This window comes from Lichenostomus cassidix, chromosome 3, assembly GCF_008360975.1.
Source record: "Lichenostomus cassidix isolate B80296 chromosome 3, HeHo_3.0, whole genome shotgun sequence".
Taxonomy (NCBI): Eukaryota; Metazoa; Chordata; class Aves; order Passeriformes; family Meliphagidae; genus Lichenostomus; species Lichenostomus cassidix.
The window spans coordinates 34,821,336-34,848,697 of record NC_139483.1 but is presented as its reverse complement, the minus strand read 5'-3'; the positions used below and the strand labels follow the sequence as shown (position 1 = coordinate 34,848,697).

Below are 27,362 nucleotides of genomic sequence, written 5' to 3'. Positions count from 1 at the left end.
TTGAAAATGTTATAATGTAATATATTAAAAATTTCAGGTGAGCACAATCCAGCAGTAAGAAACTGTATCTGACCCTCTTAAATACCAGATAATAGACTTTAAATATCAAAAGACCACCCTACAGCTGCATCCCTATTCAAAACCAGTACCTGCTGCCTAGTTCTAGAATAAAGAATTTATTTATTTTCTTACTTATTATTTTGAACGTTATAAAAGCAGAATGAAGGCTGTCATGTTAATGACACAAACCCCCATATGAGAGCAGACACAGCACTACTAAGAGGAATATTAAATATAGTCTACCTTGGCCAAGGGGAAGAGAAGAACGCAAAATACAAAGAGATTAAAGTTCACTATGTTTGCTTAATAGAAGTGGAACCAAGAATATACTTGCACACTTCCCCGCCGAGGTCACGCCCAGGTAACCCTGGCAGAAGCAGGTAAGTACCTGAAGCTGACACCAAGAGGTGACATTTTGAAGTGTGACTCACAAAGATAGATGATGTCAAATGCAGGTCTAAAACATCTCTCCATAAAACCACTCTAAATCTGAAGTACCCATTCACATAGAGGTTTCTTTTTCAGTCATATCTTAGAGGCAGCTATGGAAAAAATTCTGTGATCTACCAATGAAAATAATACATCAACAAGCAGGAGAAACAGAAGAAAATGTTATTCTGCATTCAGGACTTTCAGACATCAAAGTACTTCTCTGCCTACTCTGACCTCCCAAACAAGTTAACAGGAAAGAATATACTACTCATCCTATATGTCTGAATATTTTCCAACATCATCCAAGCATTTCCAATGCATGTATGTTTCAAAACTTCTACTTCACATTTTCATTTATGTGTTTTCACTACAAGCTTCTTTCTAGATGGAATAACGTTGAACACATCAGTGAATACAGTTATTCTACTTTCATCATATCTTTTTAATACTGTCACACTGCAGGCACCATCCCACATGTGGCAGTAAACCTAGAGGAGCAAAGACCTCAAAGTGATTTGCAAAGCAGCCTAAGAAAACTCCATTTAAGAAAAAATAGTAACAGTAAAACCCTCCATCTTCAGCCACCTAGCTAAGTAAGAAATTCTACCCATTTAAAGCAAAAGTTTAAAGGATTATTATGATTCAAGACAACCAAAATTATGCAAAGCCTATTCCATATATTAAGATATTCAAATTTAAAAAATAAACAGAGGATTTAAAAACTTGTATTAATAGTGGAGGTTCTTGACTTGCTTTTTCTTTTAGTGTTCCTGAATTTTATGCCTTTTATGCCTTATTTATATACATTTCAGTTCAAGTCATTCTTTACCAAGTGTTGCATTTTGGCATAAACGTCTTGACTCTGAGGCTTCAGACATACTTAGTATCAGATCTTGAAATCCAGACTTCTAATGGACATTGACCCCTAAGCTTTGGACTTAATTTCTCAAAAGTGAGAAGAATATAACATGGTAAAAAATGGTAAAAAAGGAATAGAAATGGAAAGCTTCTAAGGCTATTTAAGCAATGAAAATAATGAACTCCAAAGCCCATGGCTGCAGGGCAGAAAATGGAAGTTTCCAAATGGAGATGTAGTAGGTGTAAATCAAAGATAAGAATAACCAGTGGACTTAATTTTTTTTTTTTCAAAAAGTAAACACAGTACTATATTCAAGAAAAGAACCTTGCCGGATGACTTGATACCTGTAGCATACTGGGCTACAGAAGAAAATACCCCAAAATCTCAGTCATCTTAAGGGCAGCGTGAACAAAAGAAATCCAGCAAAGCTATTTATAGATTACTAGATGGACATTATAGTACTGTGAGAGCTTTACTGGAAAAGCAGAATCATGTGCTTGTCAAGGAAGATGGAAGTATTCTCCAGTCAGTAACAGAAATGGTGGTTATCTAGGCACAGAAAAAACACTCCTACACACAGACAATAAATGCTTGCCAATCAAGAGACCTGTACATCTTGCACTCCAGCCCTAAACAGGTTTAGATAAAACCAAATGCTACAAGAATATAATTACCACACACACTAACACTGGATGCAAAAGTACCATGGGCAGTAACAGTAAGACCTTTAATTTTTATCATGGATCTTAAAACATAAGAAAGACAAAACAGATGTGATGCAAGAAAAAGATCGATAAAATTCTGTAATAACAAAAGAGTAATGAAATTCTGTAGAAAAAAAATTCTGTTCTTCAATGAGATTACAGTTTGATCAGCTAAGTATAAGGTAAAAACATTATGACATGGATATGATACACTAACAGTTTTCAAAGGCAATTAACCTTTCAGTTAGAGTTCCATTTTAGCTAGGAAAGAGCATGCATTATTAAACACAGCTGAAACAGTTTAACAGGTTATCTCTTCAAAAGCAGTCACCAAAAGAGAACAATTTAGTAAATATGAATGTTACCCTTGGGAATCTGCAAACATAAATACTAGTTACTAACTTGCAAAGTTTTCATTCCTATTTAAAAAACAAATCTAAAATGCTCACTTTCTAGAAATCTTGTGAAGTGAATGATAAATACGGAGCCTCTAAGAAAACTGAGATGCTTACATTAAACGACTTTATCTGTTGGAAACAACAAGTAAATCTGATTTAACAACTGGTCATAAGAGGACTTTATAATCAATTCTTCTAGTAAAGAAGAAGTTCCATGTGATATTGATGGGAATTTATTTGAAATATATGAACCATCCCATCAACTTAGCCCCTCTGAGAGGTTAAGCATTTCCATCAGAGCTGCAACCAACTGCAGGAGAACAAAATAAAACACTGGTGAATGGAGGAACTCAGCTGGATGACACGCAGAGCTGTTTCCAGTGCTCCAATAGACACAAGGAAGCAGGGACTTGTGTGGTGATTTATGGACTTTTACAAAGCAGTTGTTACCTGAACTTGAGTTACACTCCCCTCCTACCTGCCTCCCTTCCCAAAATGCCTTGCATTCATTTGGAGAAAAAGACGTAAGAACCCTGCATGGATAGTCTGGCTCTAACACTCAAGAAAGTACAATCCCAATTGTAAAAAGCTTTAGCAGAACCACCAGTGTACTAACTGAATGAAGATACCCCGGAAGAAGGTATAAAAGCATTATCTTCTCTGCTTTCTTTAATATCATCAGTTACAGACAGGAGACATTTTTCTGAAAAGTGATTTCTCTATCATAGAAATAATTGCCTACAATAATTATTTTTATTTGTTTTGGACTTCAGAAAATCCACGTCTCTACAAGAAAAATATCTACCAGTACACTGGACATACACAAGAACTACTGCCATTCTAGAGATTAAGATCAACATTTAAGGTGAGGAATTAATAACAGTCCATGATTCCTAGACCAGAATTAAACTGTATGTAAATTCAGCTGAATTTGAAATTCAGATTCTAAATTCTGTAATAAAATCCAAATACTGTAAAATCAATAATTTAAAAAAAAAAATTTAAAGGAAAGTCTTACCTTTTGTGCACGCACATAATCTGTCTGTGCCCGAACAGTATATCACAGAGACAAACATATCTGGTTCCTCAGTGCCCTCTTTTTTAGGTGGCTCCACTTTGGCCAGAATTTCAAAGTTTGAAAGATCTAATATTTTTACATATCCTCCCTGAGTAGTTATTACCAGGTGCCCAAGAGTAGAGATCTCAGATCTTCTCTCTCTCCCATTGCCATTTTTAGAAGTTAATTGTATTTCCTCTACAGGCTCCTCACAGTCGTCCTCCCGATTATCCAATATATCTGGTGGGAGCAGAATCATTGAGGTAATTGTGTCTTGGGGGTCTTTGATATGCTGGATTTTTACTGGCTCCTCCTCTAGAGTAACTATTCTAGTGGCATAATTCATCTTATAAAGCACTAGGTATCCACCACTAACACTTCTCTGTTCAGGTTGAATTATTAAAGGAGTTGGTACATCTGCTGGTGACTCATGCTGGATTACATCAATACTCGTGCCATTCACTACAGCAAGACTTGATTCTAGTTCCCCCTTCCTTCTATTACATAGTGCCGAGTTTAATTTATTTAAATTATTCAAGGCCTCTACTTGATTTATTGCACTCAGAGATTCGACAGGACAAGTCCGCAGTCCTATTAACAGATGAACTCCATCTGCACAAGGTGTGATTGAATCTACACACAGGTTCTCCTCCTCTGCAAACTTAGGCAGACGCAGGCACTGAACCAAAGTCCCAGGCTTGGGAACCATGGAGCTCCACTTGTCCGAATCCGGAGATGTCAGGTTGGCTGCAGCATCTGCAAACTGCTGAATGTAAGTCACAGGGGGGTCCTGTAACAGCAACTGTTCCTGACTGTCCAGCTCCATTTCAATGATCTGTGGAACTGTGAAACCATCATCATGTATACTTTTACTCATAATATTGTTCATCTGTGAAAAGAGTTTTCCTGCTTTTTCATCAGACTCTTTAATGCTGTATAGCAGCAATACAGGCAAAGTCCTCCTTACCAGAGGGGAATTCAGTTCTGAATTAGTGCAGGATTCATTGTCAGTTGATCCCTGTTCCGAGACACTCTCACCTCGAGTCCTGCTTAAGCCATCCAGTGATCTCTGAGAGTTACTGCTAACAGGAGAGGTAGCAGGTGATTTGTATGTTAATAGACCTCCAGCTAATAAACAAGGAAAGGGAATGTTGTGTTGTTCTAGATGTTTTTCCTTCATCTTTTCACTCTTACAGTTGGCCAAACAGGGATTTGCCCCAAGTTCTTCTAGATCTTTAACTGTGTCTTCCAGAACATTTGCAACAATTTCCCACTGAAGTTTTTCAGGTTGCTGAAGAACACTGAGAGCTGTTATATCAAGGCTGACTTCCATAGCTTCTTTTTGTGATGTGTGCCCTTTAAAACAAAAATGTCCAACATAATACAAATGCTCAAAAGAAAAAACAGGAATCACACTGCACATATTACCATTTGTTGAAAAAAAGTATTGTTTTTTACATCTCATGCTCTTTTTTCCCCCACTTGCTGATCCTGACTCAAAGATGTACACTGGATTGTAGAAAATAAACACGTAATCCTCTCTCCATCAAAATTTCTGATTCAACCTCTAAAAAAAATAACACAAGAACACCATGCATAGCACTGTTCTGCTTCCATATGAAACCTTTATCCAGGAAGAGAAATACTTTGATAAAGTGCATACCCATAGGGAAACAATTAAGATACTGGAACTCTTTCCAGCAATCCCCTGAATTTAAAGGGTTTTGTACAGCTGTAATTTGTTCCTGTTCTAAGTAAGTTCTTTTATCTTGGTTTGTGTCCTTTATTGACAGAAAGATAAGCAATGCTTGTTGTCAAGTAAGACACTTATTAACCAACAAAGTACCGTTTTTTTCTCTCCTGTATGTAAACTCTCTGCCACACAAACAGTGACTTAAATACTGGCACTGCTTTCAAGGTAAATCCTTTTCCTTTTTTTCTAATACAATGAATATAAAATCATTGGCTCTGACAGGGGTTTTTAAAAAGCCTGAAAGAAAAATTTTCCCTTTCACCTCTAAACTATTATGTAGACCAGATATAACCCACCTGTCACAGATTCCGATCTGGAATGCTCTTCACTGTCTGAATCCTCCAGTAGGTCATCACTGAAAAAAAATAATGCATGAATGAGACCACATACACTCTAATTGCATGCTTATTTTTAATTTAATCAGTAAAAATTAGTAGAAATTGTAATGTGTACTATAACTGGCCATTCTTTTTTAGTCAGCACTGTTCATCCATTGATGAGTTCATCACAGACACCAACATAAAGACCCTTTTCCTCTATTATCAAATCAGTAGATGAGCTTTCTTTTTGTCTCATTCTACTACTGTATTTCCTACAATTCAGGCATAAATGGAATCAGAATGAAAGCTAGTTCTCAGGAATATTTCCAACAAAAATAAAATCATACAATCGGGACATCTAAAAATGACTATCAACATCTTCAAATTCCTCAAAATAATCCCTGGAAAGTGGAGCCGACAGAGTGTTCTTCAATTCTACCAATGCAATTTTGTAGTTAATACAGAAACAACGTATGAATAGTGTGCTGGTTTTAAAAATACTGGTAGATTAATCATTTTGTCATAAAACCAGATTCTGCTCAAGACACTTTTTCTAGAAAAATAGGCCCCTGAGTAGTTCTAAGAATATATGAATAATTGATGCATCTGGCTTTTCCAATAAAAGACATTATTTCCTATTACAGGAAATCCAGGCTCCTTACACACAGGAAGAACAGTAATCCCTTTACAGCTTCAGGTATAACTACTAACAGTACCAAGTCAGAGCCTCAAACTTCAACAAACTGGATGCTTCTTTCTTATATCCAAGAAATAGATCTTTTTGGGGTCAAATCTGATCAACCTTCACATCACAACATGACAGAAACAATGCAATACTTGGATTCTCATCCAGGTTCCTCTTAAGCCGAGAAGTGATAGCAAATTTCATGTATGTTAAGTGAAGTGAAAGATGCTTAGTTCTGAGCAGTTATGATTGTACTATCCTTTATCCAACTCCTAAAATTGGTTTAATTCTTTAACTCTTCAGGAGTTCACAGCCCTAAAGCTAGAGTAAGAGTCCAGGCACACTGATGTTGCCCATGTCTTCAGAAAAGCAAGCTTCGTATTTGCTCTGCAGTACTGTAGATATCATACCAAGCTTAAAAGCAAAGATTTACCCTCATGTCCATGTAGCAGTACTGTCACTTTATTCGTAACACTGAAGTTTAGGAAGAAACATTCAGAAAACTAGCAAGACTCCCCAAAGACCTTTTGTTCCAGATTCTCCAACAATTATTCACTCTTTTGAGCTTTGGAAATACCAGACAAGAGCTCCCAGTAAGAGTCTGCATGGAGCATGAGTGAAAGAATACTACTGATTCTCATGTGACACTTTCTAAGCACTAAAATAGCCTCTAACTTATCCAAACCCTTGCAACAGGAATATTTAATTGTTTATATAATCTGTACACATGTACTAAAGGTACACAAAAAAGTGCAAATCCCTAGCACATCCACACAATTTATATTCAGAATGACATAACCAGAAATTATGGAGAAGCAATCAGTGAAAAGCATGCTCCAGAAGTCCGTGAGAAGTCTTTACTTTCAAAACCTGAAATGTATAATCCGTAATAAAAACGAAAAGCTGATCCAAAACTTATATTATTTTCTTTTTTCTCTGCCTCTGAAAGGGCAGCAATGAGATCTGCAATCTCTTTGCTAGTGGAGTATAAAATCTGGAATGGCAGGAAACTGGATTGAAAAATAGAAATTTAGATTAGTCTTTTTCAACTGTTGAATAGTGTACAAATACAGAGTGACTAAAAATATTATTGCCAGGAAAATTACCCATCTTATGTTTCACAAAGCATGACTTTGCTAAATGGCATTTACCACTTACACAGCAGCATTTCATATTTCTAATTTTGTAGATTGGCATACCTGTCTCCTTCTAATTTTGGTATGTCTGAGCAGCTAGATGAATCTTCTAACCATGCTAGTGTTGGTCTCCTTGAGTCAACCCCTGAGCTCTGTTCTCCTGATAACATAAGTTGCTGCACAATAGCGGGATCATATGCATTGATTTCAAATTTTAAGTGGACCTGAGAAATAACAACAAAAAACAGAAGAGGTATTTGATTTTGAATCGAGATACACTAAATCAGTAATTAGTTGATGAAAAATTATTGTTTATATTGCATACCTTCATAAGTTTGGAAACATCCCATATGCAGATCTTTCCTCGTTTTGTTGCAGCAGCTAGAAAATGAGGACAACTTCCAGATCCAAAGCAAGTTATTCTGTCAGTGCCATCTGTGCAGGGAAATTGTGCTGGACTTGTTGCCAGTGTGACTGAAAGAGGTACATTCTGAGTGTGCTCACCCTTGACAAATGGGCAGTTTGGGGAATGTCTCTCATGTTCAGACCTTTTCAAAATAAAAACAAACAGAAAATATCGATTTCTCACTGTGAAAAATACACATAGCATATACGAGCTAAGCCCAAGAAGTGAAGCTAAAACAGAACTGTTTAACTGTACTGCAGCCAACCATACAAGAGCTGGTTGCAGTCAATCAAGAGAGTTCTGAAGTTACTAACACACCTTTCCTTGCTGACTCTTAATAGCAGACTGTATTAAAGATTTTGATCACTCAATGCACATTCATATTCAAATGAATCAATCTACACAGTGCTCTTAATATAATTAATCCATTAAAAAAATTTGTTCTATAGGCTGTAGCCCATCATGTCCTCATGAAGAAAAGCACAGATTAAATTAACATACATGAAAACTCCAATGCTATGAGTAACTTCAAAAGTAATGTGCTGTCTTTAATTCTGTACCCAGAATTTAAAAAATCAAAACTGAAAACAGTCCTGAATGTCACACTGACCAAGAAGCATGGAAAAAACCTAATCTCAATATAGAGCTAAGGCAGAGACATGACAAGAGCAATTACACAACCACAAAATGTCTCGAAAATCACAACTGAAAGGAGTAGACCAAAACTATGAAAATAATATGACGATGGCAAAGTTTCCACCAAGTCAGGAATCTGATGTGTTCAAGGAAAGATTATAAACTACTGACTAATCAAGAAAAAAATTACATTAAGAACTCTTTAATCAGTGTAAGATCCTGCATTTCTGTCACTATGCGCAATTTTAGATGATTCAGGAAACTAGTAATGGATGCTGCAACTTCACATGAAAGGCAAATATGTACTACATAGCCATGTCAGGTTTTGAACTTTAAAAGAGATGTGTTCTAGTCACAATCAGATAGAAGACTCAGCTTTGATCCCTGCAAAGTAGTATTGGCTGACAACTCTTAAGGAGCAATTTGAAATGAAATAGCAAATCAGAATTAAGAAATAAAACTAACTACTTTTTTTTTTTAGTATTATACATAAATTTTATACAGTACAGCAAATCTTCTTGTGATTTGCTCCATGAAATCATTTTGGAAACCCATTTTTGTCAACAACTTGTCAAACTCACCAGAAATACCATCAAGATATGTTGATTTTTGTCCTTCAAAGATCTCTAACCTCTTCAGCACAAAATTAAGTCTACTTCAAACATCATTAAACTTACCAAGGCTCATCTGTAGGCTCCCAGCACACCAAGCACACACTACAGGTAAAGCACATGGCTCTGTCATCTCCTGATGAAGCAGGCTATGAAAATAGGAAGAAACACTTGAAACTTATACAGCTATGTACTATGAAACATTTTTAACTAGGTCATCGAGTCCCTTCCTTCTAGTGACATACTAAAGCATCACATCAAACATATAAAAGGCCACAAATTATATTCTACAAAGTGGAAGTATTTCACATTAAAAAAAGGATACACATTACTATAGAAGAGATCCAGAACTAGCATTCATGCAAGTCATTGGATGCAAACCACAGACATAGAACAGAAATGACTTTTTTTAATTTGGCAAAAGTTTGCAAGGTTCAAAAAATTTAGAACTGGAGCAGAATACATGCTTAGATAAACACAGGTTAAAAAATATTCCTACCAATCTCTTAGGACATAAAGTATTCTCTATCACTTCTCTGCAAAGAACAGTTGTTACTAGCTGAAGTAACTGAGGAAAAACAATCAAAATGTCCATTCTCCTAAAATTTTGCTTTTTCATGACCTCATTTCCAGATGTGCTTGGGAATATGCAGATGAAATTCCAACATATAAATTCCCTGCATATCTCCTTCCATACAAGTTTAAGAAATCATCCTAGAATTTTATCTATTTGCACCTATCAGGCTCTGCAGCTGATATAATGAGGAAGACAATATCGCTTTCGAATGATAGGCACTGCCCAATCATCATTATCTAAATCCATATTATAAACATTTTTTTTAAAGCAGGAATAATTTCCAAGAATGAAAAATGGAAATAAGCACAAGTAGTGCAAAAAATGTTGAGGCTGTATTTATTCTCTAAGCCTAACACTTTAATGTGATCTAGGCCCTGTGTTTGACACAATACAGTTTAAGTTCTACTAGGAAAGTATGGTTAGAGAACTCCAGTGCCAAACTTATCGCTTTTTTGTTTTATTTCTAATATAAGAAGGATTATTTACTCAACAATCTAACAAACAGAAAGACAGATTCTACATTACAACCAACTTCATCTCTATTGTTGTTTAACTCAACAAAACCCCCTGAAACTTAAAAAAAGAGCTGAATGGCAAAGTTTTATGGCTTATCTGCATAAGTTTTATGGTTTAACTGCATCACTGAAGGAATCTACTAAAAAAAGAATAAAATAAAAGCACTAAAAAACATCACCACCTTTATTCCCCCGCCCCCCAACCTCGGGAACAAATAGTAAGAACAACTAGATCATTTACCTGGTGATAGAATCCAGCTTGAGCCATAGGATCTGGCTGTGCCCACCGATAACCCACATGAGGCCATGAAGTGAATGTCTCCCGTCTGTTAGCTTCACTATACATCAAAGACCTAAAAAGGTGAAAAATTCTACGTTACCCAAAATTGCCACTTAAAATTAAAAACCTAAACTGTTTATGAGATACTTTCAGCGCTTTAGTAACCATTAGAAATAGCACAAATGGTTACCTATAACTTTTATGTTAAATTATAATTAACTACTATAGGAAAGGTACAAACTTTGCTCACTTGGGTGCCTAAAGTACACCCCCAGTAAAAAGTAAAAAGCAATACAAGAACCTACAGGCCTTAAAAGCAAGACTAATAAAATAAGCTTCCAGGTAGCCTATTTGATCTACATGCAGAAAAGCATCTGATGCTCAAAGCTATTCTGCACCTAAGCAGGTAGAGAATCTAGCCCAATAGAACTGTGAGAGAGTTTGGGTATTTTTTAACATGACAACTACTGCAAAATTTTGGGTTCTTAGTTAATAGCACATGAGAAATGACTATCAGTTTTCCTTTTCCCTTGACAGAACTTTGTTCCCCCATGAACAAGTGCTGTTAGATGGAAAGGTGCCTCATTTCCTGTTTCTGTTCCTCAGTTTCAGGAGATTTTTGCTGTCTCATAAGAGAATGGAAATATTAAACATTTCCTGCCAAGGAAGTAATCTATTCTAGCAACACCCACATAAGAGCTATCTTAACTTGACATTATACCAGCTTAAGAGACAGATCTTTGAGAGCTCTGATCAAAATACAATATGGTGAGGTACAGGTAGAGCTGAAGGCTTGGGAAAGGGAAGTTAACAGATGAAATAAAATTAATTAAATTACTGGAGTTGTAAGAAATGATTATGCACTTACAAAATAGTATTTGTACAGAAACTTTCAAGAAAGAATTAATTTATAGACTTAGAAGATATATCAGTATTGTAACTAGTCTCAGCTTATGAAGGTTAAAATAATGGATTACTTGCTTGTGTATACATTACCACTTGGATCAGAAGCAACAATCTGAGGTAAAACGTTCTCTGACCCCAAACACATAGCAGGTGACCAGACAGTTCAGAAGTAGCATATATATGCTCTGCAGATCTTCCTAAACTGCTCTTCCTAAACTTCTAAACCACAAAATATAGGCATGACTCTTTATTTTAAGAAGAAAAAAAAAAACACACTGCAATGTATCATGAAGACAATTCAAGGCTGCAATTGTTACCTTTCTGAAAGTATATGTTGGGATTAAGTGAATTCAATTTGCCTGGCACTGAAGTTGAAACCCAGACAGTGTGTCCATAAAGGTGTCTTGTGGTGTCCATAAAGGCTTTGCTATGTTCACTCATTTGTATGGCCCAGTGTGCAATAAACACTTAATTAGCTGTACGCCAAAGAGCAACAAAGCACAGAATAGGACTAATTCTTTGGCAAATACATTAAAGTCATAAAGAGCTTATCCTGATACAACTAAGGAGTCAAATTCATCACTTATTTTGTGTTAATATACCTGTCCACAGATCGCCCAGGTCCCACACCAAGCTCTGGTCGTGCGCTGGGTAAGAGGTAAGATAACCTATCCATCACAGAGGATGCTACAGGTAAGGCAGCAATATTTTGATTTATCTTCTTGAGTTCATTTACAATGGCACTGGCGACAGACTTCAAAACATGATGAGGAAGGTGGAACGTAACCGTTGCCCACTAGGTAAGAAAAGAAGTGTCTATGTTTTAATATTTTAACATCTAAACAACAAAAATCACAAAAGTCTCAAAACCAAAACCAAACACATGATACCAAGAAATACAACAAACACACAAATGCAACTCGTACATAATGAATGGAAAGACAGTAACTTCAGATTTTAAACTCAGATGGGTTTATTAGTTGACTTTATCAGCAAGAAACTAACCTTGTTTAATCTCTTACCAAGTGAAGCTTTACACAGACAACTAAGGAACAGAGAATATATTCCTCTGTCTTCAAACAAAATCCACCACACTGAGTCAAACATTTCATATGTTTCAATAATGGCAGACACACAAACTGGACTTGGGAATCCATGTTAGATAGTACAGAGACAAATTCTTACCTTTGCAACTTTATGATTTGCTGCTGTTTCATGTGAGGTATTTTTTAAGCCATCCTTCAGTTGTGTGATGAACAAATCATATCCCTCCGTACTAGAAACATCTACTTTTTCTATGCAAGCAGATAACAGCTGCTGAGCCTAAAATACAGATGTGCAAGCAAAGTTACCAACCATGCTGAACAACAGGAATTATGCATGCTTCATTAGTCCAGGAAATGTCCTTTGCTACATCCTACTTTATAATATATTATATCAGCATAATTCTCATAAAAGATCCAGAGTTGAGTAAGATGTTCTAAATTTTATTTCATAGTTGAACCAATAGATAAATTTCAGCCATGGCAACAGTAATTACTACAAATTCCCTCAAGGACAGTATTAACAAATGTTAAACAAGTCATCATATAAGTTAAAACTGAAGATCTATTAAAGCAAGCAATGATGAGAAATCTATTGCCCAATGCTTTCTCTTCAAAATGATTCATTCAGCTTTAAGGACAAAAACTGAGAGCAAGAACAAAAGTCTTGACATTTTCCTAGTAGCTTTGTATCTTCAAAACGGTAGATAATATTGAGAACAACAGCATTGCAACAAAATTAGAGACAAATTACTAAAAATGCTAATACAATGAAGCTGAAAAATGAGGCAAAAAAAACCCCAGGCTAGTTTAGAAATTAGTTCTTAAAAGTCAGAAATAATGCAGCTAGAAAAGAATGCTATAGGCATCAATTCAGAGACTTTTTCTTCCAAATCTCATCTGTTTCTAGGTTGTCCCTCTGTCTGCTAACTGCATGTTGACAGGTAATATTTAAAGGTATGCTTCATGTGCAAAGCACAAAGTATTCTAAATCTGCTGTTAGATGGGTTAACATCTGAAAAATATGCTAGGAATTCTTTCAAGTTACAAATACAGGGAAATATTTCCTGAGGATGATGGTCAGCCAGTCCTATAAACAACCACAAACTGCCCCAAACAGAAGAGACCAAATGGCCCTTGGTTATGTTTTTGGGAAGTTCAGGAGGAAGAAAGACAGAAATAAGGCAAACCCATCCCCTAGCTAATGTTGTATCAGAAGAATAACAGACTGTGGAAGTTCCTAAATTTTAGTGTTTTGCAGGAAATTCAAAATAGCACAGAGGTTGCTTCATAACTTGTCAATGCTGACAATTAGAAATGCATAAAGATGCACTGCACCACCAGCAGACCAAACATATTAAAAGACCACTTAAGTGTAAAAATTTGCAGAAAGTTGTAGAGATAAACAAAAACTAAACACTCTTTCTTGGATAAAAGTTCTTAATCTTTCTATGATGAAAGATGTGGACAGATGTGTTTTTATGATATTTGCTTAACATTTTTAAGTTCTTCCAAGGTCTGAGTTACTTCCTCTTTAAAATTAAAAGCAAGAACTTAAGACTAATAATGTTTGGCCTCCTACCTCACTGATTTGGCGATGAACCTCCCAAGGCTATTCCTACTGAACTATAATTTCCAAATTTCTTTTCCTACAGGAAGGATCTTTACAGAGAAGTGTTGTATTTAATCTTGAAATAAGGGTCAGTAAACTCTTTAGAACCAAAGAGTCTTTGTGCAAAAAACTGACACAAACTTACAGGTTATAATGAACCATGTGAGACTGCAAACCTGTCACAGCAGACCTTATGAAAGGAAATCCTGACCTCTGACACTTTCTTCACACTCAGCCACACATATCAAGATTCTTTAGTAACCCACAAAGGGTGTAAAAGCGATGCCAGTGGGCAGCCAGCCTGAGAAACTTGGAAAGGTCTCTTCAGAGACCTCTATGAAACATCATTTTATTGCTGTTACTCCTACTCAAGTAATGTAGTTAAAAACCTCACATATAACACATTCTTGATTCATAGTAAGCACCTGATATCCAATACTTCAGGAGCACATAAAAAATGCTGAGGATAAACAAATGCAACAAAATCCTAAGCATTACACTCTAAGCAGAAATATCTACATCAGCTTCTCTTAAAGTGATACTAAATGCTCAGATCACAAAGTACTGTGTTACACCTGGTCCAAACATAAAAGGGAAGCCAGGTTTGCACAGAAAAGTCATTCTTCTGTCAGCTGACTTTGACAGAAAACTTAGATTCCAGCACTAATTCTTCACATGAAGAAACATCACATTACGTGATTTTGCCTTTCTTTCCCTGCAAGACTATAGCAACAGCAACAAAATCAGAGATGCCTAACAACCCAGACTGACTTCTAGAAGTGCATATAGATTCCATACACAATCACTGACAAAGGTGGGGAAATGAGTCCTTATCTCTGGTCACTAAAAAGTTCTTTCATCTGAAACAACGTGCTCTTGAGGCATATTCTTATTTGGTTGAGATACAGGTAACTGTGAAAAGCTATGGCCCTACCACAGCTAATAACTGAGAAACTTTTCCATTACATAGTGTTAATATCACCCTCGAAACTCGGAGTCAAATGTCTGCTTTCAGTATTTCTGGCAGTTATTTACATACTTCTTTTTCCCTGCCCCTGCTCCACATCTTACCTCTGTAACCGGCAATTCAAGCTGAACCACGTCATCTTGTTTTGAAACAGGCGTTTGCAGAGCTGTGTCTAACAGTAAGATGCCATTGAGATCTTTCCTACATCCTACTGCATAATCATCCACAAAGATCACTTTATCCACAGCAGAAATATACTGACATTTCACCCGTCCACCTGGTTTAGCTATAAAGAGAAAGACAAAATGAAAGATCTAATTAGAAAACAACTTTTACATGAAAGACCTATTATTTCTATTTTGCAAAGTAATGTAACACTTTGGCAAAATCTTTACTTCTTTAAATGATCAAAACCTAGCACTTTAGCTACCACAATTTTCACCAGCCTTTTATATTTTCTACATTTAAAGAAAAAGCTACCAAAATCTGTACATGCCATCAGTAACTACAACCATTTTATTCCTACAATGGAAGCCCTTATTGAAGTTCTGCTCCTACCAGGAGGCCTAAACTAGTGTTTTCAAGCCTAATGTAGACGCATGGTGCACTTGGTAATAGCTGACAGTCAATAATAAGAACTAAATTGTACAAATAAGCATGAACACTTAGACAAAATTGCTAAATTACCATTGAACCTTATTAACACCATTTTATCAAGCAAAACAATACTTAAATTTCTCATAACTAAGTACGGCATGTAACATGTATCAGTGTGGCAGGCTGAGACGCTACAACAGATTATTTCTGCTCAGTACTGCACACTGATGTCAGTAACAGGTTTGAGAAGTTTGGTGAAGGTAGAGGAAGATTGTCAGCAGGATATTATCCCTTAAAATGTTTGTTACTCAACACTATTACATGTCTAAAGCTGGAGGGGCTTCAGAACTAAGTGTAATTAATGTAAAATGCTACCTGTATAGAAGGCAAACTGCTTTAAATACCAGACAGTGTAAGCTGCCACTACAGAAGCCAACTGTGTATACGTTATAAATATAGGGACACATTCTGCAACAGCACCTGAAAATGCTGGATTGTCAACACAGACATCTTCCTGTCACACAGGAACAGGAGTTCTGTTAAATTTTGCATTAATCATGTCCTGTCCATGTTCTCCTCTTCCCTCAGACATTGGATACTGTTTTTATTATAAATAATTAAAAATCACCATTTTGGTAGCTAGCATACAGTAAAACATCCAGGTAAGGACAGCAACATAATTCTGTCATCTTCACACTTTGATACAGTTAAATGGAAATTAAAACTTCTGGAAATACAGGGCACACAAATCTGACCACGTTATATTTGTGGTATCATCTCTTTGAAAATGCAGGTCAAGAAAAGCTGTCAGCTGCCCTTCTCACCAAGATTTTGGAAACAATCCAAACACAGGACATACAACTTTGCCTGCATGAAATATACTGTAATCATAATCATTGATACAGCAGTCAGAAACACTCCAAGAGTCCAGAATCACATGATGTGAAAACTTTGGTCCTTGCTCACCAAAAAAGGGTTTCCTGAATGGCATATCAACTAATTTCAAACTGTGTTTTTGCCAATACACTGGTGTTCCTCACACAAGACCTTCTACAGCCAACACAGCTGCAGGCAAGGAAGTATATCGTTCTACAGGAAAGTAAGAGTTTTGACACAAATCCAAATACAAGTTTGAACATATTTAAAAGTACTACTTTCAACAATGTACTGGAAACTATTATGCAAATAAACTGAAGAGTATCTGATGCACTAGACTAGAAACCTCAGTAGATTCTGATGGTGTTTGCAGACTATCCAGTGTGATCCAAATGATGCATCACTACAGGACACTTTCTTTAACTCATCATTTCTCTCCTTCTCCCTCCCAGAGAAAATGGGAAAAGCAGCTCACACTTTCTGGCAGTGCCAACACCATGAACACTTTCTTTAGCAATTCCCTTTTTTCCTGTCAAGCTCAAGAGTATGCCCATGCCCTGTGACAAGGAGCCCCAGTCATTGTGGCTTTCCAGGCTAGACCATTCTTATTTTATCATTTCTGTAGTGATGTTAATGAAATCTCATGTCTAAACCAGCACACAGCTAATATCCTCTGAGTAAATGGTTTAAATCTTTAGAAGGCAATGAAGATGAATAACAAGGCAGATAACATAGTATTTCTGCTCCATTAAGAAACAAAACAAGAAGTTATAAGTAGGGAACAAGAAATATACTGACTACCAGCTGTGATTTTCTCTGTCCTGGTTAATATTCTGGTTGGTTGTATTGATAGAAAGACTGGCCAAATTATCTCTACAAAGTTATTTACAGTTGCTGTTTTTACTTTATTTGAAGCACATAAAAACAAAACAAGCTCCCTTAGCCTAATTTGATGGAGCTTCAAGGAAATTATTTAATCAATATTTAATATTGTTCCAAAACCCAGAAAAACACATTCTGTAACTGACTAGTTTACATTGAATAGCCTTTGAGCTGCTGAGAACCCTTTTCTGTATACAGGAGTTTAATTTTAAAAGTACACAAAACCCATTTCAAGATGATTCTAATGCTAGTGACATACTATAACAGTCTACATATGGCTGACCACATGATTATAATAATAGATTGAAAAGCAGAAAAACAAAGAACTTAGAAGTCACCACTCCAGAAGTAGTAACCACTGTAGAAGAAATGCTTAGAAAAGTTAAATCATTCTCAAAGCATTGTCAGAAGTGTCCTTTCTAACTCAGGATCACTGTTTTACATCTGCCAAAGGACTCTGACCAATACCCTGTGAAAAACATACTGTTGCCACTCTAACATTCAGTCCTGCCTGTCCAGCCTGACTAAGTTTACAAGCAATAGTGATCTGCACCTTCACAAACCACAGCTCAAAAGTTTCACATAAAATCACTAAATTACTTAGTCAGATCATCAAAACCCAACTCTTACTCTCATTTTAGCCCTAATTTCTTGAGCTGTAATTTATTTTGGTGGTAGGAGAAGAAACAGTCATTCAAAATTTCTAACAATATTGCTTTTCAGTCTTGGCATAAGTGAATCATAGCTTCTCCCAGTATCTCCAGCCTATCTGTCTAGGATTAAAAACAAAACAACTCACGAAGAAGTCATTAAGCCTTTTGTCAGTTCCTATGAGGAAACCTGGCAGGCTGCTAGCACGCTAGAAGTGCAAACCCAATAGTATATCACATTATGGTATGTCATCTATAACAACACTACAACTAGCAACTTAAAAACTTAAAACCAAATAAATGTCAGATTGCAGAATTAAGAGCCTGAGAAAAGGAACATTTCACCTCCACCTTCTTTGTTTCAAACAATACAGAACAGACCAGCAATTTCCTGTGATCGAAATCTGACCTACAAGGTATTACAGAAAACAAACTTGCCTGGAGAATTCATAACAGTCTAAGCAGCATCTGTCATGTCCCCTTGCCTACGGGCATTAAGATGAACCAAACCAATTAGAGAATTAGCCTTGCAATTCAAGAAGTAGAACAATGAATTTGTCTTCATCTCTCTGTTATGGATTCAGCCTCAAAACTATGGAGCTTAAGAGAAGTGGCTGTCATCCGAATATCTTCAGCCATCATCATGAAGAGACACAGATTAATGCTGGCAGTAATATCTTTATATTTTGTGATATTGAAAGAAGTTAATTCACCTAGAAAACTGCTAGCCAGCAATAGTACTAAAATATAACAAAGTCAGTAATTTTCCTGACAAGAAGCTCCCAATACAGAGCAAAACCACCCCTCCAATAGTTTGTAAATTACAGTAAACTAACACTTTTATTTGCAGCTATAAAGTGAGAGTGGCAAACACATACATCATAACAGTAATTCCATAATGCTAAGATCCAAATCCAATCAAATATCTAAGGAAACATTCATAATTTTGATATACGAATGCCACCAATTCTTTAGATTAAGAATTAAAGTAACATTTTTGGAGAAACAGAAATCCCATCAGCTCAGCAGAAGACATACATTATGTGCACCAACACCAGTTTCTTCATTTTCAATTTAAACTAAAATATCCAAACAATATCTCAGTACTCATTTCAAAATACTGCAAGCATGGGAAAACTAAATGAATGAAGTTTCAGGAGATCAAAAGCCCTATGTAGTCCATTAATTTTGTACCATAATATTTGAGCATCAAGCTACTTAAAGGAAAGAGAATCCAAAAACTCCAGAAAGGGCCAGGTTAGTAAACTGCAAAACTATCCTTTCCATTTGAGACAAAAACACTTCCTGCTAGAACCTCACTCAGCTACTTCTCACACATTTTTGACATGCACCTGGGATTTAAAAACCTTACTTATCAGTCGTCCTCATTTGTTACAAAGCAGGTGCCTTTCCTATTGCTACCATTTCATGTAATCATAAAACCAACTGGAAGTTTGCAAGTATAACACCTAATCATATGCTAGCTAAGCAACACATCTGCCAAGGCAAGCGCTTCAGAACACTTGCAGTTTGAGAAAGTTCTGCAATACAAATAAAAAAAAAAAGAAAACACTGTCTTAAAGCTCAACTTGCTTTCTCAACTTACTATATTTGCAGCAATCTCTTTTGAACTATTTTGGATCTGTTTTAAATACTACAGAAAATCACAACTATGGACAAGCTGCAAAGGGGTCCCACAAAAGAGGATAAAAAGCAAACCGCTGCAAGTCTGGTCTAAAAATAAGAAAGTTGTCTCCAGATTTTTTCACATCAGTGACTCCCAAATGAAACAAAGACACGGTGGTTATGGACACTTGGGAACACAATACTGAGAAGATGTCTAAGGCATGGCCAAATCAGGCCATGACTACTCATCATTACTGAATTTATCAGTCAGAGATTCTCCCATGCTCCTCTCCTCTCCTCTCCTCCTCATGTACATCCCCAGTGGATACTTCAGCAGGGTAGTTTTATCTTCCAGGTCCAGACCCAGCCCCTTATTTGCACTAAACATCACCTCACCAAAGTAGTCTGCTGCTATCACAGACACTCCATGAGCCCCTCCTTTCCCCAAAACAAAACCATTCTCAAACTTGAGGAAAGGATAGAAAGGAAACTATTAGATAAACACAAGTTCAAGTTCCTATTTTATACTAATTACATAAATGGCTTAAACCAGGTATACACAAGAAACATTTTCTCTTTTAGATTTCACTATACACACACACACCTTCATCTGCCACATCAGCTGGCCAAAATGATTGAATAAAGCAAAAACACACTAGACCTGAAGCAGGAAAGAAAATTAAATGTTCTCCAAACAGTAAGAATGCTAAAAGAGACAAATACCCAGCTTCATATCACAAAGTGCCGTCAAACTCACTTATTTGCCAAAACTTGATTTAGTTAATAAAAAACAAGACATGTGATCCAAAGTTTATCTTTTCCTTTAGCAACAAGCACGACAGTGTTGCTTCAGTATCAGTTTCATTATATGATAGCTGGTTTTAATAATCCTTATTAATAGGAAGATGTGTTATCTGGGCCAAAGCACTGGAGACAGCCACATGAATATTAACTAGATGTGCCTGCTGAAGCTTCTGCTCTACTAACAGAAGCTAACACTAACACTTAAAAGGTTTCAGAACATAAACAAAACCCCACTGAGATCAAGAGAGCTCATCTCTCACTTGCTTTGCAGGCATAGAGTCCTCTTCCACTCTACAGACTCAAAATGAGAGTGAATCAGCAGGAAGACACTGATGAGCTCTTTGTGCCCATGCTCTTTGTGTGGTTTCAGATCTCCATGTATCTGACATCACTGCCACCTTGTATGTACAGAACACAACTGCTCACAGAACTTTATGCTGTTAGCCCAGGAACAAATTAGGAAAGATTTTACAAGGTATTCCAGAATCCTTCCTGCAAAGCCGGGTAAACTGTGAAAATGTAAATCCCTGCAATTCTTCCAGCAAATGCCTCACAAGCGGGCACAATCTTCTTCAAAATTTTTCTTCAAGTGAAAAATGATGAAAAAAAATTCCAGGAAAGTTGTCTTTCAAAAGTGCAGATAGATTACACAGATTCCACCCAGAATCACAGACAGGCAAGGAACACTTCACAGCTCAGTAACAGGAAGTTCCTGTTCTTCAAGTGCTAGTCCCATCACAGCATTTCACAACAAAGAAACTTTGCCAGATGAAATTTTACTACCAGTTCCTCTTTTGGTCCCTAAAGTGGCATCTGAGTTCACTCACTATGTATTCTGCAGTCTCTGCAACAGGGGAAAACATTTCCAGATATGGCACTTTCTGAGCTCCCAAGACTTTTCGGTGGGAAATGGTTTAGCTTCTCCCTCTTCCAAGCCCCAATATTGTAAGGAGCTTCCAAGACATCATGTTGGGAGAAGCATCAAGTTCTCAAAAGCAAATGGGTGGGTTATAAGGCAAGTGAAAAACTGGCTATGTTGTCATGTGCAAAGTTAGTAGCTAGCAATACAACACCCAGCTGGCAGCCAGTTATGAGTGGCACTCAACAAAGCTTGAGATGCTTCACTATACTTCATCAATGGCTGGGATGGTGCCACAAGTTGCACCTTTATTTAGGCTGTGGATGACACCAAATGGGAGATGACTGAAAGCAATTGATGCATTAAATGTCAGGGCTGCCTTTTAAAAGGATCTCGAAAAGGCAGAGAAATGGCTTCACACAGATCTCCTGATGTTCAATGAAGACAAATGCAAGGTCTTACACCCAGAATGGAACATAACCCCATATATAACCCCATATATAACCCCATACATCAAGAGAAGCTGGGGACCAATTGTCTGGGTGGCACCTAACAGAAAGAACTTGGGGATGGACAGGCTGAACAAGAGGCAGCAAAGCATCCTTTCAGCAACAAACTGTTACGATAGAGGGGACCACAGGAAAAGATCAGTCTCCTCTAACCAGCAATAAGCCCACATCCAGAATACCACTTCCAGCTTTGCTCATGAGACATGTGAGAGTCCCATGAAGAGGCACTAAGAAGTTAGAGGGCTGGAGCATACAATATGTGGGGAAAGACTAAGATTACTGGGCTCATTTAGTCTGAAAAAAAAAAAAAAACAGGTTTAGGAGAAAATCTAACAGCAGTCTTCCACTGCTGCAGCAGTAGCTCAAATGCTATGTCAGACTGCTGAGTTACCTTTCTCTTTTGGACATAACTTTTAAAAGAAGCACTGAACAGAGAAGCAGAATGGATCAGACGGAAGTGTTCATAACCCTGCATTTTGCCCTAGACAGAGATCTAAACCAAGTGGTTAGTGAAGAATTTAATAAAAGTAATCTACACAATGGTTTTTCCCTGGAACACTATCAGCCCAAGCCAATTTGTGCTTAGAGACCTTCTGGGCTAAAAGGGATTTTGGTCTTTATAATGAATGTTGATAGGTTTTTCTTCTATCACTTTGTACAGCACTGTTGTAATTCCACAAATATATAGCATCCACAATGCCCTGTAGCCGGGAGCTCCATATTTTACTGTTTCTCACAGTTGTTTCTTTTGATGCCCTCAGTTCCTGTACTTGAATAATCAACTCCTAATTTTCATTTTTCACATGCTCTTACTCTCTTACCTCCCTATTCCAAATCATTCCCGTCATCCTTTTCAGATTCAATACTGTTCCACATACATAAACCAATCCACACTTTAAGTTTCTAGTTCTGTTATACTCTTTTTGAGATGAAAATACAGCACATATACAGGCATTGAAATGGACCTATTAGCTGAGTTCTTGACAACTGCTCTAGCATTTGCTTATATGGTAACTACTGAGCATTTAGCTGTTATTTCATACTCCTAGGACAACTCCAAGATCTCATTTTGGCATTATGACTTAGTTCAGACCCCACTACACCAGGTTCCAACTCCACTAAATTCTTGTGAGTATTTCAAGTTAAGTGCATTCTCACATTCTCCTAATAAATACTTCTACATAGGGAAACTAAAGAAAACAGACCAAACTCATGCAGGTTTTAAAGTTATATTTAAAAGTGAAACTATTCTTCAGCTTGCCTTCTTAAATTCTTCAGAGCAGCTGGCAAAATTAAAAGGCCTTGTACATTTTAAACACTTATTTGCATCATAAGAATATTTGAACACGGTGATTACATAAAATAAAACTTCAGTTCTGTCACTAAAAATGGACATTCAGAAAAGCTACCTTAAGCCTGGCCTTGCTAGGCACCTTCTACAGGTAATGGGAGGCAGGTTCCTCCACAGATTCAGAATAAGGACTTCTCCTTTCTCAATGTTGCATGGCGAGGGAACCTGAGAATATTTTTTGAAAAATGCTGGTCTTGTTCCTTCTGACTTACAAAAGCTATAGAACACTGAACAGGAAAAATCCACTCGTAAAAAATGTTTATCAAGCAGTGTTACTTCATTTACATCACAACATAAATCTAGGATCCTGCAGAAGACAAGTCAGCTAAGTCTACTACAGTATTTCTCCACATTAACCACAGTGCCTTCTTATTCTCCAATTAAACACTATCTTCTCAGTCTTCACTGCCATCTTCCTAGCTTCCTACTTCCCTAACCCTTTCCCCACTGTCATTCAGGCACTCCATCATAGTTCTCAGTCCCATCCTTCACCCTCCCAGCTCTTCCTTTCAATACAGAGTTTTCCAGGAATCTTTGTAGCCTGTTGCCCAATAAACATAGTTTACCAAACTGTTCTCCTGCAGCTGCCAAATGCAACGATGAGATTCTGATTGCTTCACGGTTAGTCAAGTCAGGGGAGGGCAGTGGATCAAACAGCTTTTCCTCCCCAAACTGTACAGGGGACTGAAGAACTGCTGACAGACTGCATGCTGTGCAGGCTCTCATTAACCAGCACTTGGGATTGGATATGTTTTCACTAATGCTACCAATTTTCAAGACTAAGTACTTACCTTAAGCAAATTCCCTCTTAAGTTATACATTTAAAAGTTATCAATACTCATTGAATGGCCCAAGCAAATACCTCAAGAAAATTTTAAACATAATAGTGCTTACACTGATGTGACAGGTAAGTAATTATTTCCCTAATTTTACACTTTTAAACTTACGCACAATGTTTATTGTATATCATCCTCATTTGTGGAGTGCTCGTTCCCCAACATGCACAAAAATCTTCAAAATAGATGTTCTGCAGACTTCCTGTCTACTTTTTCACCAGCAGTGTAAACTGGGTCCTAACAAATCTTGATACTCTTCCCAAAGACAAGGCAGCAAAGGACTTGCAAGTGTTAGTATTAATGTGTACTTCACAAATGAAAGAACTTGGGGAAATAGCTGTTCTTTCTTGAAACCTCTACTCAGTGACAAGCACTCATCTGGTGACTGCAATCAGTCGGTGCAATTAAGAGAACATTAACTATTTAAAAGACAGCTTTCTAACAGCAGAAAGCAATACTGTGGCATCACTTAGGAGCCATCAGGAAAGTGAACTGACCAATGAGTACACATTCTGTTTGAAATTTTTTTTTTAAATTGTGACAAGTTACGGATCTCACCGGAACACACAACATGCAACAAGCTATCTTGCAACATGATCTTGCACAGTCTAACACTCAAAAGCTGCCCATGAGTTCACATGATTGTAAACCTCACCTCCATCTTCAAGACAACCTAAGAAATGTTTTTGAAATATGTCATACTATTCAGGGAAAATTAAAGAATCCTTGTAAAAGCAAGGATGGACACCTTTGTTTCCTGATTTGAAAGTGACTTGGAATGAAAACCTGAAATAACAGATCAACACCATACCAAAAGAATCAGACCTAATTGTTATCTAGAAAGATTCAAGGTGAATTTTCATCTAGGACAGACTTTTCTTATACTCTGTCTTATAAACTTTTAGATGCTCTATTTCACTTAAGTTATGGATATCAGTGCAACAGCAACCACAAAAACATAATTATAAACAAATTGAGTAACTAAAGACTCAATGGCTCTGCTGGGCCAGCTAACATTATGGTGGGCTGCTAGAAAGGACCATAAGACAAGAGAGTATGCTATATCCAAACCACTGATCTCCAGGATGTTCAGAACAGTGAAAAGATCAGCCTTTTAAAGATCACTAGGCTGGACAATCAGCAAAAGCCTTCTCCATGTTTTCATTACTTCAAGTCCAACAGAGATTCACCTGCTTTTTTCCATAACATTCTGGACTTGTACTATCAATTACCTGTCAAAATATATTTCTGACAGGTTTCTTCTACATCTTACAGAACACAGCACATAACATAACTGGGAGCTGAGCTGAAGGGTTTATCATATAGGCATATTAAAAGCTGTCTTGACCGAAGTTGGATAATAATCAGCACTGAGGTGAAAGTTTGTTTTTTCTTTGAGAAACCTTCATATCAATGAGAAATGCCTTAACTACGTGTAAGACAATTAGGGCAGGAAGTCAAAGTTCAAATCCCTGACACAAATCCCAGCACAATGTTTCCTCTTCAGGTCACTAAGAAGCATTTCAGGATTCATCTTCCTGCATAAGAACTTTTTTAAAGTCTATATGCAGAGGTCTAGGAAATTTCTGATTATCTGACATGAAACCATTCTGCAGCCTCTACTATACTGCACTGCTGTTGCAATGACAGCTATGAATCCATCAGTCCAGATATGAATGATCTGTCAATAAAATGAAAAAACGTTGTGTGATAATGCCTGGCAACATAACATATGCCTGTATTGCTGCCTGTTGTAACTTCTGAATCCTTGCATGAAACATAGACATGCAAACATCCCTTTAAAGGCATGTGAAAAGATCTCTAATTTCTATTCTGCTTTAGCTTCTGCAAAAGATCATCCAGATGTGCTTCAACTGAGCCTGGAAATATCAATTAACAGCATCTTGACAGTCTGGCAAGATGCCTGGCAAGTAAGAAGGGATATCTGACATATTCTGATTAAGCCAGCAGATAAATGGAGCTCACAGCAGTCTAGTCTTCGCTAATATAAAACACTGAACTCAAACCCAACAGTTCTCCTATTCTGTTTCTTCAAATGCTTAAGGCTACTCAAGAATGATCTTAAGATCATATAAATCAATGGAATGATCTCTTTGAGAAGTATTTCACCCAGATTAGCAGTCACCCAATAATGCTCAAATGCAAGGTGGGCTGTAGCAGATCACTGGATTTGACAATATTCCTTACATGATGAGAATATTCTGTATTAAGAGCAATGGGCTTTGTTGTCATTATTATTATCATTATCATTGTTGTTTCATAATGGAACAAAAGAATATAAGAAACAAAAAGACGGAAGAAACTTGCCCCAGTTTTGAGGAATAAAGGAGAACGTGAGCAGTATTACCAGTGAGCTTCAAACAGCTGAAACTGTTGATGGTGTCTTCAAACAAGCCAAGTGTAGAATTGGCTAACAGAGAATCCCAACAGTTTCTTCCTAAAGATTATTGTAAGAAGTGTAAATTCCCTCTATGACTTCCAACTTGCAAAAGAGATTTTTTTCTTCTTGTTTTGCCTTCTGCATCACATGGAAAAGAATCAGAAAGAAACAGAGCTGGGTACCCCTTGAGAGATTTTCGAGGCACCATAATTTGAAGTTAGACAGCTGAAGGAAAACAAGACTTCCCAAAAGGGAACTCTGACAGGCAGACAATGGTGTTGAACTTGCTGGCATAGGTGAGCCTCCTGGCTGGGATCTATTTACTTCTAAATTCTTCTGATGGAGGAGTAGCTCTTGAGGGCCTCTGGTGATAATGCAGAATCTCTGTTTCCCCTACAGGAACTGGTATATACATACCATGAACAGATCCTTCCCTGCACAGAGTCAGATGTCTGCATTTTGATTCCTGTTAGGGCCTCTACAGTACTTTAGAAGGCCTTAGCTACAAAACACTGTGCATTTTAGCAAACAAGGCTCTGAAGTTACTGCTGCATCACACAATCTAGAAAAACCTACTGGAACATTCAAGATGGCCACTGTCCATCTGACAGTACATCTTAGTTTCTTATTCTAATCCTGCACAAGCTTTTCTGGGAATTACAGTACTCTCCCAGTTCAGGCAGTTTTCTTATTTTATTTGTTAATAGAAGGAACTGATATATCAGAGATCTCTACGAACACTAAGAGAGTCACTCCAGACTATTCTGGAAGTTTGTTTAGATTCTTCAGGGTTTTTTTTGCCTGGCTGTTTTGGTTTGCTTCTTTTGAGGCAGAGGAAAAGGCTCATCTTTAGTGCTGTATTTGGAGATTGTTCATTTATGCTTTTTGGCTACTAGTGTTCAACTTGAAACTGAAACCACAGAAATATTTAAATATCTAAGAGGGAAAATAAAGTACTTGATAAACCTGCATGACAGATTCAAAACTAGTCATGACTAACCACTACAAGCAAAT

The 27,362-nt window shown here is 37.0% G+C and overlaps 1 protein-coding gene across 5 annotated transcripts in view; it reads right to left on the bottom strand.

Annotated features, from left to right (window-relative positions):
* BIRC6 (baculoviral IAP repeat containing 6) overlaps window positions 1–27,362 on the bottom strand; it is a 173,270-nt gene that overhangs the window by 142,336 nt on the left and 3,572 nt on the right. For all 5 annotated transcript variants that reach the window (XM_085055258.1, XM_085055260.1, XM_085055262.1 and 2 more), the window contains exons 2-10: window positions 15,062–15,243; window positions 12,521–12,658; window positions 11,938–12,131; window positions 10,391–10,502; window positions 9,124–9,206; window positions 7,730–7,952; window positions 7,468–7,628; window positions 5,560–5,618; window positions 3,472–4,866 (exon numbers count right to left, since the gene is read on the bottom strand). In XM_085055258.1, coding sequence (XP_084911384.1) covers window positions 3,472–4,866; window positions 5,560–5,618; window positions 7,468–7,628; window positions 7,730–7,952; window positions 9,124–9,206; window positions 10,391–10,502; window positions 11,938–12,131; window positions 12,521–12,658; window positions 15,062–15,243 — 2,547 coding nt within the window. The remainder of the gene's footprint in view (window positions 1–3,471; window positions 4,867–5,559; window positions 5,619–7,467; window positions 7,629–7,729; window positions 7,953–9,123; window positions 9,207–10,390; window positions 10,503–11,937; window positions 12,132–12,520; window positions 12,659–15,061; window positions 15,244–27,362) is intronic.